We start from the raw sequence: 19,065 nt of genomic DNA, 5'->3' as shown, positions 1-19,065 counted from the left end.
AGTAGATATCCGATCAAGATTTTACAAAACATATTCAGTGTTCTGCAATATTGTAATTACTTTGTTGTAATAAGCACCATTGGACTGTTAGGTTAGCTCACCTCTGTGCATGCTTATTTCTCAGTATGTACTTACCACATGAGAGTTAAAGATGACCACTGCATGACGTTCAACGGCAAGGACATCGTAAGCGATTGCGAAGACCAGCATAACAACACCGTGGAATGTGTTGCCTGTTACAGTGACGATCAAATTGTACTGGCACCGATAGGTCCATACCATTTCGTAAGTACATAATCCAAGCGAGATTTGAAAATTAATAAATAAGAACACGAAACAACTCGCACATGCAAAGCAGATAAAAACCCTTACATCAAGTCACTGGCACCTTCACATAGTTACATCGTCATGCATTTTCTTGAAAAATTGGTTGCTATCACGTAGGTATTTGCCGGGCATTCGGTGTTCTACGGTGTTCTAACGAATCGTAACATTATTGGAAAATAGATAAAAATGTATGCCTTGTTATTTTGTTGCCAGTGATTGTCAAAGAGGGACAAAAAGTCTATCAAGAAATACGGAATGAACGCACCTGTGCAAACTTTGATACTGAGGGTGGGCGTGACAGAAAAGTTATGGCCAATAGACTTTATCTTTACAATGTCTTTGAATATATTTCAAAAGAAAAGTTTGTTCGTTTGTTTGTTAGCTATTAGTTACGGCAAGGAAAGAGACATTATCAGTGAAAAAACAATAAAATACACCATGCTTTCATCAAAGAATATTTAGATTATCAGTAAAGAGTAATCTACCTGTAGAGTAGCTCTTTATCCCGATGTAACAAGAGGATAATTAGGTTAAAACCGTCACGGTTGAAATGTTCGCTTCAGGTCATATTATCAACGATTCCCTGATATACCTTTTTAATAATGTTCTAGAAAACGTCACCCTGTCATGTGGTGGAGTAAACCGTTCTGTTATCAGTGTCAATGGAGCGGAACCAGGACCACCAATCAGAGTAAGTATTCAAAATAATAGCAATATTACACGAGCTTTCGTTAAGATTGCGAGGTTTGATTTATGATGGACACTAATTAGATATTTAAAGATAGTATGCGCCTCGAAAGTGAAAGACTTAAACTTAAGTTCTTTCAATCATCCTCTTTCAAAATCATAAGGTGTCGCCATACACATTTTGGTATAAAGAAACAAACTGCCAAAGATTTACTGATATCTGAAAATGAAAATGGCGGTCATTCCCTATTTACTGGGGAAAAAAGACGGTGAATTTTGTCCTTTCACCAAGAGCTTTAAAATGAAACCCCACAAGTGGTAGATCAGAAAAGAATTGTTTAAGTTTCAGAGTCTGAATATCTATCCCCTAGGTGCATTTTGCAATTATGTGATGATGTGCACTCAAAGAAAATGATTCTATTTTGTGATACGATAGGTAGCTTTCTTTATATAGTTTAATGTAACTTAGGGGATGTTTTTACCTGTTTTCCTAAATACTTTCTCATACATGTTGCTATAAAGGTGAAGTATGGTACGATTGTCAATTTAACATTACATAACAACATGACGGACAGCAATACGACAATGCATTGGCATGGTATGTATCAGAAAAGAACCCCTTGTTCGGATGGCGTACCATACATTACCCAGTATCCGACCCCACCGGGCAGCAACTATCTCTACACGTTTCAGGCAATTCCCGCTGGTACGTTGGTTTTTTTCCAAAAATTTTCTTGAGTAAAGCGTTTTAGACATTTTCCGGTCCTCGGCATTCCAGTCCTCGGAAAAATGTTTTATCGTTCCGTCCTTGTTCATATCTATTTAGGCCTTTTCATATTTATCAACAGAATTTACAAACTCATTAGGGACTGTATCAGATAATACTTCAAACCACGATATTTACTCAGCAAGCAAAGACGTCTTCGATTAAAACCACCCTACCTTATCTCATCTTTGATTCAAAGTGATCCAGTCAAGTAGAAATCACAAAAGAATGTTTTATAGATTCCGGGTTTTACATCAACAAGGTTTAATGAACACGACTGGAACTAATTTGGGAGAATTGGATGTTTATAAGCTTATTTTTCTAAAATTCTCAAAAGTGTTAGGTGCCCTATAGCTAAATGTTGCAATTATATTACATATTTCTCATTAAAAAAACAAGTGCATTGCTGAAAGAGAAAAGCAGATGAGCTTACATTTGTCTAATAACCGATTATTCTAAATTAGTTCCAGTCGTGTTAATGGTGTTGTGATGTGATGAAACAATCATTTCACGCGTAAGAAAACTCAATGCAATTTTATTACTTTCTGTAATCAGGAACATTTTGGTATCATTCTCACGGTGCTGGCCAAATATCAGACGGTATGTTTGGACCACTGATTGTGTATGAGGAGGCCGAGCCAAACCGAAAATACTACGACTTCAGTTTGCATGATATCCTCAGTGCGCCACTGCTGCCTCAATTCGATCAATTTATTATGGCGATAGCAGACTGGAAGTATGGAGAGGAGGAAAAACTTACGTGTGTTCTCATTAATGGTCGTGGGCGTTGCAATCAAACCGATCCACACAAACGTACCCCGTACTTTGGATATGACGTCAGAGAAAATTTCGGGTATCGTTTCCGTGTCATTGGAGCAATGAGTGACCACACATATCGTATCTCTATTGATGATCATATACTAAAGGTAATTACTTCAGATGGTTTTGATGTCGGACCTGAAGATTTCGATTACATCATCGTAGCTCCTGGTGAAAGATATGACTTTGTGTTACGGACCAAATGCGATCCTGAATTCAAAGAGTACCTGATACGTGCCGATGAATTAGCTTCTGGTGGATTATTTGAGGTAAACAATGCTTCTGTGTTGCGCTACAACAACATCAGCCGTGACTTCATCACTGATACTTTGCCACCTGGTAGAGGGCGCCATTGCGAGGAGAGTAATTCATGCCGGACACTGAATTGTCCTTTTGGTCAATATGTCCACCCCGCTTACAAATTATGTAAACCAATTGCCGAGATGAACATGTCTGCAAGCGATCAGGCCTCGGTTGAGGTACCACAGAATGTAACAAAAGAGGCGCAAGTTTTCATGAATTTCGTTTTCAAAGATAGACAGGCTGTGATAAACGGCAAGTCGTTCGTTTACCCGACAGTGCCACCTTACGACCCAAATTATACATTCACTGAATGCGAATCAGAATGTGATGCGTCTTACCACGACGACGTTTGCAAGTGTACACAGAATGTCACGCTTGTTGAGAAGAGTTACCAGTTTGTCTTCACAAGCGTCGGGTCAGGGGGTTCTTATCATCCGATTCACATTCACGGACACAGTGTCTTCGTAACAAAGATAGGGTTTTCAGAAAACAATACAGACGGTTCAATAACCAACAAGGATTTGTGTTGCCCGTGCCCAGACGATGAAGATCAATGCTGCCGTCAGATCAAGTAAGTCACTATCGAATTGTTTCCAGCGAACTCTTAACGATGGTCAGGTTATATTGAACTGGTTATTACATTGGAGAGTGTACCTTCGTTGCAGTCTTACAGTTTATGCTTGTATATTTTTCTTACATGTCATCATGAAAGTGTCATCCTGCAGCAAGTACCTCTCACTGACTTGTTGAACAGCTGTACACATTGAAGTTAGAACGCGCCTTGTCGACAGATATTCTACCTCTCAAATGTCTACGATTCTTTTCTGATCAGCCACTTGTTGGGCTCATTTTAAAGCTCTTTGAAAAAGCAAAACATTCACCGTCTTAGTTTTTCGAAAATCCGAACCTTATTTTTCCTCATACAGGGATGGCGGCCATTTGGATCTTCAAATATATCAAAATGTTCGGTGATTTGTTTCGCTAGTTCCAAACTTTGTAAGGCGACCCCTGATTTTTATTGTTGACTTCACAAGAGAATGGTTGAACGTTGCATTTAGGAAAGTTTGAGCAAATGTTTAGGTATTTTACTTTCGAGGCGCATACTACCTTAAATACTTACTCTTTCTCAATATCCATCAAAAATTTTTCAGCAATCCTTACAATGAAACACAGAACTGCTCAAAACAATTTAAATTGTTTCTTCTTTTACGATGGTTACCTTTGCTATGTCGGTGCATTGTTACTGTTATGAGTGTAGGGAGAGGTAGCGCTCCAATATTACAACGAAAAAAGGGACGATGTACCCACGCACAGTAAGTGAGGCTACCCACAATTCTCCATGATCTGTACACACGGAGCTCTCTCACTGAACTGAAGCAAATTTCTTCTGTACACAGAACAACTTGGTCCATATTTCAAAATTCTGGCAACATAGTTCTGATAATCATAATTTTCTGATTTCTCACTGTGAATAATGAGAAGATCAACCCCTTTTCCGCGGAGGAGATAGCAATTTTGTCGACATAGATTTTTGACAGCCATACACAATATTTTCAAGGAAACTAAGGGAATAAGTCGCATCTGTGTTGGCAAAAGAAAGGGATTGATTTTTTTAATGTTCGTAACAAAGGAAATTTGCATGTCTGACAGGTGGTATGATGAGACCATCTTAGTTGCTGATAACTTTATCTTGACAAGTGTGCAATTTTTAGCACCTCCAAACATTGACTTCTCATTCAATTTACTCTTGAATTTTAAACATAATCAATAATTTTTGAATATAGTTTTAACAAATAATTCTGAACTTAAGTTGTAAGCTAAAAATTGTTAAGAAACTGATACAATTTAAAAAGCCTTTAGAAAAAATGTCTGAGTGAACAAATCAAGGGGAATTGTGGGTAGCCTCACTTAGTGAGCCACGTCAGCATGGAAATGGCCTCCATGCTTCGAGGGTACACATTCCTTTGTTGGGGCAATGATGTTTTTGTGACGTGCTTCTCTTGAATAGTTTTCTCTCGCGATATTTGGTTTATATGCCAATCACAACCATGTGTTTTGTTTCTATTTTAGACGAAAAACCGTTAACAATAGAATTGTATTCATAGTCAAATAGCGCATTGTTAAATTCAAATGACTGAAATCACTCTTATTCGGTTTATTATTTCTAACAACCGGATTTCATGTTTTGAACATATAATTTGAACGTAATTAAATCCCGTCAAGGTGAAAATAATTTCGGTTCTCTTTGAGTCAAATAATGAATGAATATGCGGCCCCCGAGCTCATCGACACGTTACCATTGAATCCTATGGAGAGCGTGACGTTCGATACTAACTTTCGATATGTTACTATCTTTTCAAATTTTCTTGTTGTTTTGGCTTCCGTACATAAATTCAGACCTAGCTAGTCAAATTCTCGAAGAAATGATGCCAGCAATACTCAATATGCTAGACATTTGCTACAGACATTGCTATCCACAGTTAACTCTTCAGAACAGAATTAAAATCGATTTAGTCGTTCAATATATCCGTCCACTAAGCTATATGACCATGCAAATGAGGTGCAACTGTTGTCAGTTTGGGCCAATCTTGACGGCTGTAACATGCTAGCAGGTAACTCTTATTCATTCCGGACACCATGTACAACCATAAGGCACTGGTTCAAAAAACATCTTGTCGAAGTTTTCTATTTGTTTCTTGGACCTGGCAAAGTACACAGTAACCCAGAATAATATCTATTATTTGATCTTATTTTATGTCACATAGCAACGACTTTGTATACACATTCAGACTATTCGCTAATATGTTAACAATATTCTTAATACCTGTGGCTCACTTGCCATCACCATTTATCAACGTAATTCTTGACAAATGCTTAAAGAGTTGCTTTAATTGAGTAGCGCCTAATTAGAATGTGGAGCAGGAAAATCCAAAAGACGGAAAACATTATGGTTTAGTGGTTTTCGAGTTTCACAATGTAACAATTATGCCTCTTATATATGGTAAGGATACCCTGACTTCTGAACGTAGTCTATATGCCTTCATGATCTATCATGTCCCGTGTACCCTTTGGGCCTAGATCGTTTAAATTTTCTGCTCTACTTTTAATAACAATAATCTTGCAATTGTATTCTAATATATAATCCCATCTACTTTTAAACCTTAATCAGTGATTCAGAGCCATGCAATAAACCGCAATGGCAAAACACTACCTGGAACGACGATCCTGATTCCATTCCTATGAACCTTTTTAACCCACCGAGAAAAGATACTATTATTGTCCCTGATGGAGGATATGTCATTGTACGCCTCAAGAATGAAAATCCGGGTAAGTTAATGTTATAGCCTTTCACTATACAACGCCCGCAACAAACATCATCAAATACTATTCGTAGAGGAACTGTAATCTGTAGTAATCTTTAATGGATCACGGAAATCATTAAATTATACAACTTACAACTTTTTAAAAACAAAGTTAAATATTTTCATAAATGATTCTTACCTACTATGGTATGTGAAATCAGATCTGTTTCAATGTCAGAGTACACCAATAGCACATCCACCTTCCTAGCGAGCCCTTCTATATGATCTGAAAACATCCCCTAGGACTTAGTCACCACTGCGTAGTTTCAATAGAATAACTGAAGATCAGTATCTCGTATTTACTAATGCACATTTTCTGCAACTTGAAAAAGGCAATCATGGAAATAAGGGTAGAAGTGCACAGAAAACCAAGCAGGATGTGCCTTATTGTTAATTCCTTTGTCTTATACTGGCCATGCTCATGGAGGGACTTGCTAGTTTAAAATGAAATAATAGAAGAGATTTGACGATGGGTAAGACCTTACCCCTCCCGATTTAAGGTAGAACGCGCCTCGGGGATATATATTGGGACTCTCAAAATTTTCCAATTCTTTTTTTATCTACTACTTATGGGGACTTATTTTGAAATCCTTGGTCAAAGCATAGACTTTAAAAACTATGGTTAAAGAAGAACTTTTACCATCTTTGTGTTTTGAAAATCTAACATTTATTTTTTCTCCATAAAGTTAACACAGGAATGGCGGCAATTTTTAAAATCAAATATCGGTAAATCTTTTGGTAATTTGTTTCCCTAGTTCCAAAGTTTGCACGGTTACCCTCAATTGTTATTCTTGATTTTGAAAGAGAATGTTTAAAAGATTCCTTGTGGAAAATTTGAGCAAAGGTTTAAGCCTTTCGCTTTCGAGGCGCATAGTACATTAATCAGACCCTATATGGGCGCGTCAGTTAAACGGTGGCCCACTTGTAGTAAAGGAAGATTGATTTAGGCAATGCTTTCTTTCAGTTTCTGTCTGTCCTTGATCAAATATAAATACTGGACTTATGAGGTGCAACGTTATCGTGCCGATATACAGCCTTCCTTAAGAATGGATATATTTATCCTGTGTATTCAATCATAACATTGACTGTGGCAGGGTATGAATCGTAATATGTTCAAAACTGAACTTGAACACACAAAACAACGTTATTGTTTAACGCATGCAAAGTCCAAGACATATATCTAGTCTATAAGTTTATCAACATTATACCATCACTCTCATAGGTTGGTGGTTCTTACACTGTCACATTGAACCTCACTTGGATAGAGGTATGGTCCTATACTTGAACAGCAAGCCACATGACCAACCTAAACCTGTATGCCCAAGATATGACAGAGATGTGATGAACTTCAATGGCCTATTCTTGGAAGAGGGTGAGAGTCACTGTAACTATTCTGTTACGTTTCTATCACTTTGTCCTGTGTTCTGTTCTCTGATTGCCTTCTCTGCCTTTTCAAGACTTTATTCAACTGTACTTTATAAAACTGAAAATATTGTTCACATACACATAAGCAATTTACATTCGGTCTATGGGAATGCTATCTGCGATATTAAATAGCTGCTGTGGATAAAATGTTGCTAAGATCGGTCCATCACCTTCTGCGAGGTGCAAGATGACCTGTGCTTTCCACAGTATCAAATGTCCCCGTTCTTTTTAGATGACTGATTTATTCAGTAGCAATACAAATACCTTGTCTAAGAAAAGCAAGTGTCTTTATAGGACGGGAGTTGAATAATGTTGCCTTGAATGGAGCAGCTTCCGTTAGTGCTGGTAGTGACGCTGAATATGGTAATGATGATGACCCACAAACGTGTGCCACATTGGATAGTGAAGGAGAGACCTGGTGGAAAGTTGACCTTGGCCACACCTATGAAGTATACAAAGTTATTTTACGGAGCCACGGTAAGCCAATTAATGTTTGCATTTACTCCCTATATAAACTCCGTGAACATAGATAATACTTAGGGGTTATTAAAGAAGTTTGGTCGATATCGCGTCGTATTCGAGTGACGTCTCCATATTTTGACGAGTTAATGTTCAGTAGGACGATGGATGTTACCATAGACTTTGGTTGTGTAAAATGAGTGCTATCACTGTGTTGTGAAGAAAAAGGTCAGCCTTTGACGAAAGCCATGAGGCCCACGTAAAATTCGGGTAAAACGAACTCCCGCGAGATTTCAAACATGGATCGGTCAACTTGAAGTGTAGTTGTGCAGAATACAGAACAAGCAGCTCTACAACGTCTACGAATGCAATGTCTATATATTAGCTCTACCAGTAAGTGCAACTAAAGGAATCGTTACATCATCTGTCTATCCCTTGGCGGTTCTGTCTATTTGCATGCTGGCTACTAGGGACGTACTGTTCAGTTGCGTAGACGACATGACAACACGGTACTGAACTTGAAAGATGGAAGTTATCGGTCCCAATTCATACCAATTTTCAATTCGTCCCTTTTCGTTGGATTTTGGTAAAACTGTGCTTGTAGGTAAGAGCAATGCCCAAAAACTGAAAGCAAATAAAAGCAAATACAATTTTGATCGTAATTATAAATGACCTTTCCAAGCGCTGTAATTTGTTCACCCAAAAGCTTTGTTTTTGTTTTGTTTTGTTTTTTGTTTGTATATGTACGCGAACGCCTCGCTTCAAGTAGTTCCAGTTACAGTAAAAATATGATTCATATTTAAACATGTTAATATATTTATTCATTAGTACTCTCTAAACAATAGAAGAATTGTGATACTTGCATATTTTTTATGATAATTAATTGTATTGTAGGCAACTTTTAACGAAGCTGAAATCTACCCTAATCATGTAAAATGGTAGGATTTTCTAACGGCCCTTATATTTTTCTATCTGTGACAGATCTTGGCCTCGTAAACGCTGTCGTGAGAGTCGGCTCGAAGAAAAATGTTGAGATGCAATATCAATGTGGTGAAATATTGACTCCAGGAAAACTTCAGAAGGACTCCACAACGGTTGATTGTATCGCACCTATCATAGGTCGTTATGTTAGCATCCAGTCAGACCATGGTAATTCTGCTTCACTCTGTGAGGTAATCGTCATGGCAACCGGTGAGAAATATTAACATTAATTATTCTTTCACTATTGCATGAAAATACAATCCCTGATGATAACAATGTCTTCAATATGGTCCTTACCTGCTCACTTCAAGCATCAGTATACATTTAGAACATTGAACCACCGTGCGATCACGGTCTCAGAAATGTTCGCGCGTTCAGTTTCAATGCAATGATTCGAAGAACAATTCATTCATTTCTACATTATGTAGCTAAATATGGCATTTTAATCAGATGTTGAATGTCGTTTTATATAGGTAAATCCTGCCTTCCCTTCACTGATAAAGTCACCTAATCCATAGGGATAATTCATAGCTTAAAGGTAGAATGCGCCTCGAAGGTGAAGACCTTACCTTACCATTAATGAAACTTTCAACCTTCCTCTCGCCGAATCATGCATAAAACAGGGGTCACCGTGCTAAGTTTTGTTAAAAGGGAAACAAATACCTAAAATTTACTGATATCAGAAATTCAAAATGGCCACCGTTCTTGTGTTAACTCCGTGGAGAAAAGTGAAAAAAAACCACTTTTTTTCGAAAAACTAAAAACAGTAAAAATTTTATTACTTCAAGAGCTTTACAATGAGCCTCCAAAAGTGGTAGATCAGAAGAGACTTGTAAGAGTTTTAGAATCTGAATATCTGTTCCCGAGGTGCGTTCTACCGTATACGTACATGGAGTTAATTACGTTTGCTTGCAAACATGATTTGAATTAATTTGGGGTAATTGGATCTTCATGTTTTTCAAAATTCTCAGTGTTAGGTGCCCTATTGAGTGTCCCAGATAACAAATCATTCATCAAAACAAGTTTATATCTTAAAAAGGAAAGCAGATGAGTTTACTTTTGCAGATGTAACCGACATTACTTCACAATTAGTTCCAATCGAGTTTGCACTAAAGTATACTTAATTATGCATGTGAGGGGAAAGACCTTAGGTATGAGATAGTTCTTCAGTCAAAGTAATGTGTGAACAAAATTTTCATGTGATAAATATCTCCAACCTCCTATCGTTTTTCATAAGATTTACCATCCTGGGGTAACAAAGGGAAAACATTGAACAGTGTGTCCTTTTCTCTCTCGGTAAAACTTTAAATTATTTGATGTAAAACAAAATTAATGAATTTCAAACCCTCCGACAAAAAGAACCATCTTAGTTGTACATACTTCCTGCTTATCAATGCTCATCAAGTAGGCATCATAACAATTTAAAAGGATCACTGACTAAAAAGCTTTAAAACATCAATCTTAAATGTTCCAGGCATATATTCTGCAATACACACATTGCATACTTTCTGTGTTGAATGAATGTAATTGATAAATCTTCAGGTTTGTATTTAATTTGTAGCATCGGATGATGCGGGTTATTGATAACAAACTCTAGAAGTACTGCTAATCTTCGTAAGACAGCGAGTAAGTAACATGTTTAATTTTGCTTTAGAGTTTTTTTACACATGTATTACAGAAAATCGCAGGTTTGCCTAATGAATGGCGTATGATTTATCGATAAAAGTATGACATATTTCAGCCAATGATTCTGGTTGGATAAAAGCCAGACAAAATACTGAAAAATTGCAATCAAAAAGTTTGTACAATACATTAAGTCGTTCTTTCTTCCTCCAATTACAGATTTCTGTCATTCCCGGACATGACATGGCCACGATCAAAGACAATATGAACGTTATAATGACACGTTTATTAGAATAATAGTTCTGTGAATTATTTAGTTCAGTTAAAACGGGCGTCCTAACGTATTACTCTTGTATTATGCTATGGTACAAAAACCAAAAAATCTTTTTTCGATTGTTAGAAGTAAGTAGCAAAATTCTAAAGGCTTTTAATTATCCAAATATTATAAATTTCAAACAGTTTTGCTTCACTTGATAGGGATAATGTACTCTATTCCATAGTTTTGACGATTTTGAAAAGTGTGAACGTGTGACATTTTGAAAATATGATAATTCAAGCCAGTGTCTTCAAGTTGACTTGCGTCTGCAATTTGAACTGTTTTGTTTTATAGAAAAGTGTAAGTAGGCGGAAGATTACACCATGAAAAGTGGAGTAAGAGGGCCAGAAATTTCTAAAATTCGGATAAGCAGTTTAGAACAATTGTTTAAATTAGCAAACATCTGTTAAAAAATTTTGACTGGTCGATAGGTTTGAAAACTCATTGTGTAATGTACGAGGTTGGTCACATTCTATATCAGACTCCTCTGTTGTGACATATATTCAATTGACACACCAATGTTGCGAGAAACAATCTTAACTTACTGTTTAACCATTTCATCTGCTGGTACGTCCGAAGTAACATCTTTCCTGAGGCTGACATATGAGATATTTTTTGCAATGACATCGGTCAAATTGGAACGAGAGGTGGATGGATGTAATGCTAAATCCAAAATGCACACGCCGTAGAAGTATTTTATCACCATATATTAGTTTGCTTAGTGTCGATAATATTAACCTGTAATGCTTTTACTGTCTAGAAAGTTGTAATCAATAGATTATATCAATAAATGTTATGGCATGGCATTAATTACAATTTGTCATTTTTAATTGATTTACGCTGATATATCATGAACCTATCCAAGTATTGCGTCGCACCTTTGCATGAGAATATTCAGTTATCTTGTGTCATGTGTACTGACTTGTTTTTTATGACGTTTCTGCTCTCCGATATTTGGTAATGCTATGTTTTATTTTACGTAGGTGTATCATAAACAGGACGTCAAGTTTATTTAAAAAATCTGGTGATGACCTATAATGGTCACCATTTTTGGTCGATGTATTGTGCGTGTTCAAATTTTGCTTATATTATGTGGAACCTGTTATATTTGGCAGATATCTTTTTTCCGGTTTGAAAGTTAGACGAACTCAATTAAAACAAAGAGATTGGACTGCTCAGTCTTACCTTTCGCTCCCGTTTGCTGGTTGAAGTTTCAGAATTAGATTGCCATGCTTTGTTATACTATGCTAAGAGACTGAAACATGACCTCATAGGCATGGTGTGCTTTATGGCTGTTGGGAAATATTTTCTGAAGTTTAACTAAGTATCTCTCTCTCTCTCTCTCTCTCTCTCTCTCTCTCTTCCCCCCTCATGAAATATTATAGGAAGGCATGACATTCCAGCCCATTAGCTCGAAAATAGGTCAGAATAATGTGATGTTTTTAGTTACTTGTTTAGCTACTTAAGCGAAGGTATACCTGACCTGCTGAGTATGTATGTATGTATGTATGTATGTATGTATGTATGTATGTATGTATGTATGTATGTATGTATGTATGTATGTATGTATGTAGGCCTATGTGTGTATCTCTGCATCTATGTGGGTAGGTAGGGAGGGAGTGAGTGAGTATGCCTGTCTATCTATCTATCTATCTATCTATCTATCTATCTATCTATCTATCTATCTATCTATCTATCTATCTATCTATCTGTCTGTCTGTCTGTCTGTCTGTCTGTCTGTCTATCTATCTTTCTATGGCTCTTATCATTTAAATGGCAGATATTTGGCAGGTATAACCAGTAGGATAGCGGGTCAAATTTAGCTTAATCATAGTATTGCAGGGCTGCTTATCCTAGCTCGTTGGCTAGACAAATTTTACCATTGGGCGATAGCTTAGATTGGAAGGAGGGACACAATGGGAAAGAAATAGATCTGAGAAAATAAAACTGTGGCTCAGAAGAAATGAATTGTTACCTTTTACAAACAAAGAAAAGTGGCAGGCCTGCCGATAGAGCTTTATTTCGTCCTTGTCTATGAGTTGATTGAAATAAATTGTCATTCAGTATTTTAATTGGCTGCTTCACGTCAGTGTTTATTTCAGTAGATGTTGATAAATTTCAGCTGTCAGCATTGACTATTAACCTGCCCATCTCCTCTTATTACCATAAATTATCGACAATCAATTTTAGAGAAACACATATCATACATATAGAAGTTGCTAAATTTTCTTACGTTTATTTTCCACTTTAATTGGCCGTTTTATGTCCAATTCACTTTTTCTAACAAAATGTCATGACATCGCGCTTCATATATGTGAAAATGTTACTAGTGAGAGAATGTCTTCAGTTAGCGGTAGTCCGATTATGAAGAGCATGATCAATTAGAAAGCAGTTTCCTGTCACAAAAGTGCATCTCGGCCTCAATTTTGACGTGCAATATAAAAACTTAAAGAATATATTCGGCTGTGCGTGGTAATTTTGTCTAAAATACTCAGCTGCTCTTTATAGAAAATGTGTACGAAACGTCGTATGATAAACTGTGCAGCGTTAGAACAGTGCTATGAGCAATCACGTATACTTGATCAGTTTTATAAAGCATAAATCTGTAGAGAGTTGCCAATCATGATCCACAGCTAATATGGGAAGACAGTTTGACCTTGTTTTCCCACGTAAGCTGATGTCTTGAATGAAATAAAGAGTCTGAAAAAGTAAATGTGACTGATGTACCTATATCAATTTGAAAGTCATACTGACATATGGATTTATTTTCCCAGAAGCGATGCATTTCTGGTTTACAAGTAAAGATACATGTAGAAATAAATTTCAGCTACACGTATTTGAAAGTAAAAATACACTTAGGGCTGACCTTGTTGTCTTGACTGGGCAATATTGGTTGAAAAAAATATTTCAGGGAAAGAGCAGAGTCGTTACCTGCATGTAGTTCCAGCTGCCTGTCGTTTGGTTTCACAGAAAGTTAAACTGACTTAATATTTGTCCGAACAACGCCCGCTGAGGTTGATTTGGTAGAAGTACGTGATCACTTGTTCTTAACCGTTCGCAACAGTGTTGAAAGTTGAATTGACTCTTGAAATAAGGAAACCAACGCCAGTGAACGATTATTTTACTAATAATTACACTCATAATTGTTGGATTAATACTGGGAATCAGTTGAACTCAGACCCCCTTATCTCGCGTTATTATGATAACCTAGCACTGGTAGTGAGACATAATCTCGACATCATTATATGCTATTACATTTTTACGTATTCAGAAACCACAAAGCATTTTGAAATACCTTCAATATCAGCGGATGTTTATAATTATTACACAATGCCTTAACTTATGTTACAAAACGCTGATACCCTTATTACAAATCGCGTAAACAATATTTTATTACAAAATGCTGATACCTTTATTACAAAATGCGTAGACCATTTTATTACAAAGTGATGATATCCTTATTACATTTTGCGTAAGTTGTTACAAAATACTTCGTATTACAAAATGCCGCAGTACACGGTAGCTAGCTTGGAACGACTTCTGGAGTCACACAAGTCACCAGAAGAATGCAACGTACAGTTGGCTCGGCCCGTGGTTTGGTTTTATCACGCTATTAGTCTCCGTTTGAATAAAACTTACATCAGATATGGATGCATTGTCACCGTTTTATTTCTTATTTTTTAGGTTACTGACCCGTGCGAACGCTCAGGGCAAGACTTTTGATGTACCTCGTATGGCTTGACGTGCTTAGCACACAGGGTATGCAATATCAATGAAAACCAGTTCACCCAAAAATGTCGGTTAAAGCTCTGCAATTTTACTGCTACGAGGAAATGCAACTAGCAAGGCCCTGCATACCAGACTTGTAGTGCTCAAAAGCACATGTTGTGCTCGCATTGGTTTCTACGCTTACAGACATAAGTTTGTCGGATTAGCTGTTCACTCCCTGAACTGACAAATCATGGTAGCTCCGGGCCTGGTTTATGTGCTAAAATTGCCCGTGGCAGGCAATTTTACGAAATGACGATATTAGATACAAATTTCGGTATTGGTCAATACTAACATACTATGTTGTCGGTTGTAATTTGCAAATTAGCACCTTAAACTAGCTACGATTTCCATTCTTTCGTCGTTGGGGCCGATAGGGCAAAGATCGATCACAAAACAACTATGGTCAGCCGGAGTTTACTTAACAATGCCTTGTCCGGTAACATGTTCGCTTAAAATTATCAAACACCTCTGGCCCAGCCTTTGAACATATCAAATACATGAATGGAATCGAAAGCATAGTTGAGCGACAGTTCTTGCATTACCAAGCTTTCTGTTCACCAGTGTCGTACACATGTCTCCATTTTCAGCGTTGCATTTTGCTAGACGATGACACTACGTCGTCCCTGCACTGGTGACAGTTGGCTGATAAATTTTGTGTTGGCACACCCAGGGAGATTTTTCTCAAGTAACATGATGCATCACGTGACTAAGTCGCACAGAGGTTATCTTACAACATCGTACCCCTCCATGCCGCCTAATATGATGTTCAGCATTACCCCTCTTTGAAATGTATCGTATAATTCTTCCTTAGGATTATCATTTTCCTCACAATACCTTCATTGCGGTGATTAGGGATTAGGATTAGCAGTTGTCAACAGGAGAACCCAGTAGCTTTACCAGCATTACATTTTAATAAATTACTATTGTCAGCAATTTTTTACAGCCTACCAGTCATCTTGCGTGCTTTTGTTCATACAGGCGGAAGAATAACCAGAGACGGCGCATAAAACGACATTAAAAGCCCATAAAAGTGTTTGCAAAATCACGAAAGACCTTGAGAAATAGTTCAGTCTGCCCGTATAAGTATACGTAGCTCGCAACCTACCAGTAGAAAGGAAAAAGGGCCGCATGGACTCTAAAACTTTTTTTAAAATATTTTCAAACAAACTTACGGCAATGTAGCAGGTCGACTAGCTTGAGCTCTTCATGATTCGCTGAGCGTTAATGACACAACCGTTTAACATTGTATTGCACAGTAACGCCACAGCTATTTCCATTTGCTATTTAAGGTACTATGAGCCTCGAAAGCGAAAGACTTAAACTTTCTCAAACTTTTACAAAGGAATCAATGCTATTTCAAAATCAGGAACAAAAATCGGGACTCAACGTGCAAACTTTGGGACTGGAGAAAGAAATTACGTAAGATTTACCTTTATGTGAGATTCAAAATGGCCGCCATCCTATGGTGAATTCTATGAAGAAAAATAAAATTTTCGATTTTCAAAAAAATCTCAGGGTAACAATTTTTCTTACACAAGCTTTGAAATAAAACTCCATATGGTAGATCAGGAAAGAATTGTAGTCCAAATGTCTGTCTCCTCGGCACGTCCCATACCTTAAAGCATGATTCTTGGTAGTAACCATCCGCGGACAATATTCACATCAAAATTACAAACGACCTCAAAAGAGGGATAAAACTGCAGCAAGTGAATATGAATACAGTAAAAAATTTGGCCGACCAGCGGGAGATAAAACTTGTTAAAATGCTAAGGGTAAAAACTGCAACAAGTTAAATCAAATACAGTAAAATACTGACCGACCAGTGGTAAATAAAACACTTGCAAATCGCAGAGAATAAAAACGCAGACGTTTCGGGTGCAACCTTTCGTCGGTACTATAACTCGCTAGGAAAACGTGAAAACACAAAAGATTAAACAGTCAATTGAACAAGAGACCGGTCAAATGCATTAAAATTTGTATTCATGCCGGCTGGTGCCAGTGTCCCAAGTATAAAATTTTTGGCCCGTTCGAGTTTATGGCGGGTAAAGTCGATGGAAATGATAGCAGCCACTGCCATGTCAGATCGACCGGTCGGTGGGGTGGTGTACAGAAATGTTTCGCCACATGATGATGTTCCAGTTGCGCAGTTGCGTTTAGGTAAACTTGAACGTACGAGACGGTTTCGGATGTTAGAGTCACGTCGAAATGCCATGTTTGGGGTGCGGTTAAAATATGCTGTGCGTTAGGGGAGTTGGTCAAGATTGAATACTCCTCAAAGATGATTTTGCGGATTCTATGGTTAAAATGATGGTATGTTAATACAAGAGGAATGCGATCGCATTGAGAACGAGTGGTTGACATTAACGCATCCTCCTGTGCACGGCCCCTCCACAAAACCATGTTCTGTGGTTCGACGCGATGTTTTGCTCTGTCCACTATAGAGCGGGGATAACCCCGAACCGAGAATCAAGTGCTTGTAATGCCGAACTGATGTTCAAAGTCTTTTTTGGTCTGAGCAGATGCGCCGAGCGCGTAGGAACTGTGAAAATGAAATGGATTCTTTGCACCGACGAGGGTGGGATGGACTGAATAGAACGTACGCATGAGAGTCTGTGGATTTATAATGTATGGAGATAGACAGCCAGTCCCCATTGATAGAAACTAATATGTCAAGAAATGTTACCAATGTATCTGAAACAGTAACTTCCAGTGCAGGGTGAAAAGGTGAAACGAATTCAATAAAATTATCCAATTCAGTGCGCGAACAAGATGCTGCACCAAAGCAGTCATCAATATACCGTTTAAAGAGCTCGGGAATGTGACCATTATACATTCCGTTGCGACGGAAAAACTCTTTTTCCATTGCACAACTCGGAGTTTTCCCGTTGCAACCCATATTCGTCCGGGAAAAACGAGAGCTACGACTGAACAGATGAATGCCGCTGCTTCCTTGTTAAATAGACTTTCTAGTCATATTCGTTCAGCATCAAGTACTGAAGTTAGAAAATCTTGACTAAAGACCTGCTTCCTTGAAAAAGCATAGTCATGCGACAGCATGTAAAGTGGCAGTGAAAATTTTCTTTATGCTTTGTCTGGAAAACTTAGGTGATTGTGCTCAGCTCACGTCTGAAGTTGTACTAAAAATAGTGTTTAGGACCCGATAACAAAATGTTACACTTGATGGGGGTGTTCGTGATAAGTTGCAAGGCGTTTCTGACCCTCACTGACCATGCTTAGTTTAGGCGTCAAATTTAAAATTCACTGTTATCAGTGCGTACATATTGACATACACACCCACTTACTCATTAAGTTGGCAAAAGCTCTCGCAGAAATTTGTATAATGTCGGCGCTCCGTGCCCAGTACTTTTACTTGGTAGAGACCACAAAAGTGGCCTCCATTTCCTGTTAAATTTCCTCGTACTCGCACCATCATTTGAACTTGTAGTGTTAAAGCATTCAACGAAGTCAGGCCTAAGCGTTTAAAAAGTATTAGAGAAATCGCGAAATGGTGTTTCATCCTAACTAGAACATTCACTTAACAGACTGGTGTACTATAGACGCTTTATTCAATCCTAAATTATTGTTGCATTGTTCTATTTGCTAAGCATTAGCCCAGCTTTTGTCTGCCTAGCCCGCGAAATTTATCGGCAAAACGAAAATTGTCAGTCGATTGTCTAAATTTAAGCACTGTTGAAAGTAATAATGGGAGAAAATATGTTAAAATTTACGATTAAAGCAATTTCAAACTGAATGGAAATTCACAAAATAAAGCGTTTGAATGATGACAAATAAGGATTGTGAACAATTCTTTTAGCAAAGTATAAAATGAAAAAATGTAGTCGATTTCTCGATTTATAAATATAGGCCCACTAGCATTTACTATACTGTAAATATGAAATTTTGATAAATCTTCCATATGAATGGAAACATATCGGTGTGCCTGCATATTTGGTTATAACAACCCGTTTCACACAATAGAGTTGTTGCACAAAAATGTTCATTGATACAATAGTAACACCACTCTAACCCTTTCACGTTTACAAAATTTATGAATTCTGTAGGTATCAATATTTCACATACAATGTTTAGACAGCAGTTGCCGTACTTTTTGCATGGTACTTCACAGCGATTGAAAGACTCAAAGGTATTAAATGTTGAATTGTTATGCTAACCCGCACAATATAACTTTATTGAAAACTTAGTGCCCACGAAGTGTTTCCAAAAAT

The 19,065-nt window shown here is 37.5% G+C and overlaps 1 protein-coding gene across 1 annotated transcript; it reads left to right on the top strand.

Moving 5' to 3' along the window:
- Positions 1 to 944: 944 nt before the first annotated feature.
- Positions 945 to 11,875, top strand: LOC139124620 (uncharacterized). The gene is made up of 9 exons (XM_070690751.1): positions 945 to 1,018; positions 1,537 to 1,720; positions 2,336 to 3,473; positions 6,072 to 6,229; positions 7,487 to 7,636; positions 7,984 to 8,166; positions 9,130 to 9,339; positions 10,691 to 10,755; positions 10,972 to 11,875. Exons 2-8 carry the CDS (start codon positions 1,579 to 1,581, stop codon positions 10,711 to 10,713), a joined length of 2,004 nt encoding a protein of 667 aa, XP_070546852.1. The 5' UTR covers positions 945 to 1,018; positions 1,537 to 1,578; the 3' UTR covers positions 10,714 to 10,755; positions 10,972 to 11,875.
- Positions 11,876 to 19,065: the final 7,190 nt, after the last annotated feature.

The sequence above is a fragment of the Ptychodera flava genome (genome assembly GCF_041260155.1).
Source record: "Ptychodera flava strain L36383 chromosome 23 unlocalized genomic scaffold, AS_Pfla_20210202 Scaffold_24__1_contigs__length_23054250_pilon, whole genome shotgun sequence".
Taxonomy (NCBI): domain Eukaryota; kingdom Metazoa; phylum Hemichordata; class Enteropneusta; family Ptychoderidae; genus Ptychodera; species Ptychodera flava.
Note: the sequence above shows the minus strand (reverse complement) of the source record. Positions and strands in the feature narration are given on the sequence as shown.

Coding starts and splice junctions, on each gene's coding strand:
- LOC139124620 (XM_070690751.1), top strand. CDS start 1,579: ATGACGGACAGCAATACGACAATGCATTGGCATGGTATGTATCAGAAA. Junction 6,230..7,486: donor CCTCAAGAATGAAAATCCGG/GTAAGTTAATGT, acceptor TCACTCTCATAG/GTTGGTGGTTCTTACACTGT. Junction 7,637..7,983: donor TGGCCTATTCTTGGAAGAGG/GTGAGAGTCACT, acceptor GTGTCTTTATAG/GACGGGAGTTGAATAATGTT.